The 6,397-nt window shown below is 37.5% G+C and overlaps 1 protein-coding gene across 5 annotated transcripts in view; it reads right to left on the bottom strand.

Moving 5' to 3' along the window:
* Positions 1–2,562: 2,562 nt before the first annotated feature.
* The window catches only part of LOC127850995 (calmodulin-A-like), a 47,761-nt gene continuing 43,926 nt past the window's right edge, over positions 2,563–6,397 (bottom strand). For all 5 annotated transcript variants that reach the window (XM_052384414.1, XM_052384413.1, XM_052384411.1 and 2 more), the window contains exons 4-5: positions 6,037–6,288; positions 2,563–4,444 (exon numbers count right to left, since the gene is read on the bottom strand). In XM_052384414.1, coding sequence (XP_052240374.1) covers positions 4,419–4,444; positions 6,037–6,288 — 278 coding nt within the window. In that variant the 3' untranslated portion in view covers positions 2,563–4,418. The remainder of the gene's footprint in view (positions 4,445–6,036; positions 6,289–6,397) is intronic.

The raw sequence follows: 6,397 nt of genomic DNA, 5'->3' as shown, positions 1-6,397 counted from the left end.
CCTCTTTGGATAAAAACAAGGGAGGTTACTCGAGGAGTTTTGAACCCTATATTAATCACAATTTTCTCCCCTTCTCTGCTGTGTTTTTTTGGGCACAAAAGGGGAAACCACCTTGAGGAGCTCGATCAAATCATTGACTACTGCATCGTAAATAAATGTACATAACGAAGGTAAACAAGTGTCATTGATCGATTTCGGGATGCGTGTTTGTGCGCAAGAAACTTTGCTTTCAAGTGAAAATACATGACGTGTTTGTATTGGTTTCAAACGTGTCTTTGAATGAAATGACCACACCAAATAAATGTAATGAAATGTAAGTCATGTTTTACAAATTCAGTTCATTGATTCCTCATTAAGTTTTATCAGAGTCGTATATGTATTGACTTGGCCTCAGTTCGCTCTACTCTATTTTACTCGTAAGCGGTGAAATTCATTTTGAATCATTGATCAGTTTCATTCTCTTATCAATTACGCGGAAAGGCAAGTATTTTCAGATGAAAGCATAACTGATACGTGACAAAAATGCATTGGTATAAACAAAGGCGATTTTAATACTAGTACCTCACTTCACTCCATACGACTACCAAATAGACGTTCAAAATAGGTACAGTTGCATCTTATACATATATAAAGAAAACAAACAAACAAACAAACAAACAACGTTTGCAACAGCGTAACAAAATTAATATGTGCATTAGAAAAACGGTTAATTTACAGACATCAATTTACTGACATCAAATACATGTTAACACGATGCATTGAATTTTTTCATATACATGTCAATGTTAACACAATGCATTGAATGTTTCAACAATTAAACACGATAGAAACCAATAAAGATATGCTCGAGGCAACACTGCGATATATGATCAACCATTTAATGGGTAAAAATAGACAAAAATGAGTTGTTTTTTTAAATTATAGTTTAAAATCTTGAAACCCCAGTCCATAGAAAAGAATTACATGATTTAAAAGGAAATTAGTTGTATTCTACGTTATTTATGGTTTTTCTCACTGAAAAAAATATCCTGGTTGTAAAAATGCATTTATTAACGTTTAGGTACGAAAACGTTTGCCGCGAATGAAATATACACTACCGACGCCTGATACAAACCGATTGTACAAATGTCAATACTCATCAAGAAATACCAGCTATGGCAGGAACAGGGTAACATCGGTAAATAGTTAACACATTGGTAGAATTTAGCCGATTCTAGCTGTTTATTTTCTTATTTTTTACTGGTTAGATGTCTAAGGGTGTTGTTTTTTTCGGATAAATTTGTGGACTGGGTCTTTTAAACACTGATTATGGTATACTTGTGTTGGAATGTTAAAACTGCATACAGTGCAATTGAGTGCAATTGAGTGACTTGATTTGAATCGTTCACTCCTAAGCATTCGTTGGCTTTAACACGTGAACCTGATTTAATTTAACACGTTGCCTCGTATAACATGAATAATTAAAAAATGTGTGCCGTATTTAGTACGAACTATTGATACGTAATTGCGCTTACTAAGACAAAGTAGACCTAAATAAGCATCTACGTGTTTGCATGACCGCTTTTGAAGAAAGGGAAACACCCCAGCGCGATTGCAAAGGAAGTAACTCGGTCATTGATGGGTTTTACGAGTTACGTATTTGCAAACGAGAGTTGTACAAGCGCGTTAACCAAAAAAAAACAATTAAAAAAACATTTTGTGTTATGCTGGAATAAATATGAATACAATGGAATTATTGTCAACTAGCTTAAAAATGTTTAAATGGCCAAAAATCCGGAAATACATACGCTCATTCCGCCTTGAAATTAACATCAAATATATATACCAATATACAAATACGTTAATCTGTTTGTATCTAACGGCATTTTTAAGTGAAAACTGCTTGAAAAAGTTAAAACGTTGCAACACTGGCATAAATTACTGGCATATAAATATGAGTATTGCTTCCGTTTCATAATTATTTAACCGTGACAAGAAAAAGACGTGAGCAACTCGATGTCAAATTATTAAATATGTTAACAAACAAGAGCTGTCAGAGGACAGCGCGCTCGACTATTCGAGTGCTTGACAGTATAACGTAAGCCATCATCACCATGCCAAATATCAAGTTGCTATCTTCAATAATGAAAAAGTTATGGCCAACGTTAAAGTTTTTTTCGGACAGACGGACAGACTGACATACACACATACTGACATACTGACTGACGGACAGTTCAACTGCTTTATGACACCCTACCAGGGGCATAAAAAAATTATTTGGGGGGGGGGGTGAGATGGGGGTATAATGTGGGTTGTGGTCATTTATTTGACGATCTTTCAAAAATAAAAAAAGGAAAAAACATTTTTTGTGGGGGTAGGGGGGGAGTAGAGGGGGGGTGAGAGGGGGGTATAATGTGGAATGGGTAATTTATTAGATGGTGTTAAAAAAAAATTGGGGGGGGGGGGAGAGAGGGGGGTATAATGTGGGGTGGGGTAATTTATTAGATGTTAAAAAATTGTGGGGGGTAGGGGGGTGAGAGGGGGTATAATGTGGGGTGTGGTAATTTATTAGATGATGTTTAAAAGAAATTAAAAAAAATGGAGGGGGGGAGGTTGGGGGGGAGGGACTCTGGGTGGGGACGTGGAGTATTGTTTGGGTGGAATCAATTGTGGTATTCAGGTAAGTGTTGTTTTGTCAAAATAAAAATAAAATGTGATCATAAATAAAGAAATTATGGCAATGTAAGCAAAATTTTCAATTATCTAAGTGTAAAAGGGGCCATAATTATGTCAAAATGCTTGATACAGTGGTCTGCTCTTGTTTATAGGGTGGAGTCATGTTGGTAATCAAGTATGCCAAATGTAAAAGCAATATGTCAAAGGAAATAGGAAATATTTGGGGTAGTTCGCAAAGTTTAACATAAATTTATCAATGATATGCATATTCTAAGTATAAAAGGGGCAATAATTCTGTCAAAATGCTTGAATAAGTTGTATGCTCTTGTTTATAGGTTGGGGTCATAATCATTAATGCTAAACAAGTATGCAAAATACGAAAGCAATATGTCAAGGCACATTGAAAATATTTGGGGTAGTACGCAAACTTTAACATTTGCTGCATATTCTAAGTGGAAAAGGGGCCATAATTATGACAAAATGCTTGATAGAGTTGTCTGGTCTTGATTATAAGTTGGGGTCATTTTGGTAAACAAGTATGCAAAATATAAAAGCAATATGTCAAAGGATATAGGAAATATTTGGGGTAGTACGCAAAGTTTAATATAGCTTTATCAATAGTATGCATATTCTAAGTATAAAAGGGGCAATAATTCTGTCAAAATGCTTGATAGAGGTGTATGCTCTTGTTTTGAGGTTGGGTCATGATGGTAAACAAGTATGCAAACTATGAAAGCAATATGTCAAGGGACAATAAAAATAATTGGGGTAGTACGAAAACTTTAACATTTGCACGCTAACGCAGACGCTAACGCTAACGCAGACGGTCACGCCGACGCCGGGTTGAGTAGGATAGCTCCACTATATATATTTCATATATAATAGTCGAGCTAATAAAATGACTGACATACAGGTAAATGTAGGGGTTGTAATATGGATCACTTACAAGTATTTATGACTTGCAATGTGCAAATGCCTAAATTAACTTAAAAACACCGATGTCGATCAAGTGTGATATTATCAGTTGAATTAATGTATTGCAAAAAATACAGTAGCTAATCTACTTATGTTTTCGTTCATTTGCATTTTAAAGTAGAATAATTCTGAAAATATGTCCTAAACAATACAAAATGCGTATTAAACATGAAGTATTTTGGAGAGATCGGATCAAAAAGGTGCCAGAATTCTCCTTTGTTAAATGTAGAAAAGCAAAAACAACCGGAACCGCGGTGATCGAAGTTAAGTTTTACGTCATTGTCATTTTCAGTACGATTTCCGGCAATGGTGTTTTAATCATTCTTCGGGATGCACAGATGATGTGTTTGGGCTCATTTTCCCCCTTATCCACAAAAAAATGGGTGCGTTTCCTGAAAAATTGTCTCCATTCCGTATATTCATATATTCCAATCAGGAACAAGCACTGTGAATACTTCGTTTCTAGAGCAATTTTTAAAAAAAATCGAGTTGAATTCGAGGTGAGATGACAGCGTAGGCGCCGAGCAAATGAGACCAACTCTAATGCATTGAACGTTAACTGTAGTGGCTACTTCTAGTTGTTGTTGTAGATGTCTATGCATAATAAAATCGGTTCAAAAAACGCCGCCTTGCAGTGTCTTAATTTCCAAAAACGTCGACGCACTTTGGGAGGTCATGCACAAGACGCGACGTCATATAATTTGGCGGGTGAGTCTAATGAATTAATAAAAAGAATTACGCGAAATGTTTGCACAGATGTTCACACTGTTTTCGGTCTGTCTCGGACCTTATGCCATATTCAGTCGGGAAAATTCTGAAACAGAAATAAACACATTTGAGCCGCGTTCTGTGAAAACTGGGTTTAATTTATGTGCGTTAAGTGCCGTCCCAGATCAGCCCGTGTGGTAAGCCCAGGCTAATCAGGGACGAACCTTTCCGCTCCAATTGCATTTTTGTGTGTAAAGAGTTGAGGTGGAAAATGTCGTCCCTGATTAGCCTGAACGTCATTAAACCCTGTTTTCCCAGAGCGTCGATCAGTTGATTACGTTGATAGTGAAATATTACATGATCTATTTGAATGTGAATCTGTGAATTTGAATGAAAGCACAAGTCAAGGCTCTTGCCATAATAACCGTCAATCCCTTCAGAAGTAGCAGCATGTTCAACCATGGAAAAAATATCAGTAACATCATTATCATTAAAGCCACATAAAAACTCAAAATCAACGAATATTTCGTAAAATATTTCGGAAAATGGAGTTAACCCATACAACAACCGCGTTCCTTATAGCGATAGCCGAAATTTCAACGCAAGATTTGGTTTGGTTACATAGATTTAACGCGATAAAAAATGCTTGTATTTTTTTGTCATGTGTATTTCCCGCGACGATATCCGAACATTTACGAGCAAACGCGAGATTGGCTTCGGGCAGCGTCGGAAGCACGACGTAGTTCTCATGAGCTACCCGAAACCAATGTCGCGTTCGCTCGTAAGTGTTCGCATGTATATCTATCGTTGAAATTTTGATTATCGCTATAAGGAACACTGATTTTGTATGGGTTAATTTTATCTAACATAATATTTTACGAACTGTTCGTTGAATTTGAGTATTTGTATGGCTTTTACAAAATCATCACAATAGGCAGCAGCAGCATTAAATTCGTCATAATCTTATTTCTTCTGTCGACTCGCAAACTCTCTTCAACTACATAGTCTCCTTAGCAGTCGGAAAGCATACCACGGCTCAAACTCACGGTACACCCATTTCTCGCCCATCGATGACAAAATACATCTGAATCACCCTCGGGTCGAAATACACATGCCTCATCGTCAAGTAAAAACATACATTTCTCATATAACACTCGAAAAGCATTCACAACTCACCATCAAAGTCGTAACACCCACGACTTCATTGTAAAGTCTAATCATTCCCATACTCACCCTCAAAGTCTTATCACTCACGACTTCATGTAAACGTCTAATGATTCCCCTTCTCACCCTCAAAGTCTATAAACCCACGACCTCATGTAAACGTCTAATCATAACCATACTCACCCTCAAAGTCTAATCACTCACGACTTCATGTAAACGTCTAATTATTCACATACTCACCCTCAAAGTATATAAATCCTCATCCTCATGTAAACGTCTAATCATTCCCCTACTCACCCTCATGTAAACGTCTAATCATTCCCCTACTCACCCTCATGTAAACGTCTAATCATTCCCCTACTCACCCTCATGTAAACGTCTAATCATTCCCCTACTCACCCCCATGTAAACGTCTAATCATCCCCTACTCACCCTCATGTAAACGTCTAATCATTCCCCTACTCACCCTCATGTAAACGTCTTCTCATTCACCTACTCACCCTCATGTAAACGTCTAATCATTCACCTACTCACCCTCAAAGTCTATAAACCCGTCCCCATTCAGGTCCGCTTCGGTAAACATTTCTTTGAGGTCTTCTTCTGTGAGGTTCTCGCCGAGTCGCCGCATGACGCACATCAACTCGTGTTTGTCTATGTAACCGTTACCGTCCATGTCGAACACTCGGAACGCTTCTAACTTCCGAGCGAGGTGCGAGTCGGGATCGGAGTCCTCTTGGTAGCGCTTCATGAGCGTGAGGAACTCGTCGAATTCTACGTACCCGTTCTCTGTAATGGACGAGCAAATATCTTTCACGGAAAGGACAAAGCTATTATAGGTCTTTCAAATATGTATATTTTGTTTAGAGGATTTATCGATAAGCCTCGATCTGGGAAA

The sequence above is a fragment of the Dreissena polymorpha genome, chromosome 11, assembly GCF_020536995.1.
Source record: "Dreissena polymorpha isolate Duluth1 chromosome 11, UMN_Dpol_1.0, whole genome shotgun sequence".
Taxonomy (NCBI): Eukaryota; Metazoa; Mollusca; class Bivalvia; order Myida; family Dreissenidae; genus Dreissena; species Dreissena polymorpha.
Note: the sequence above shows the minus strand (reverse complement) of the source record. Positions and strands in the feature narration are given on the sequence as shown.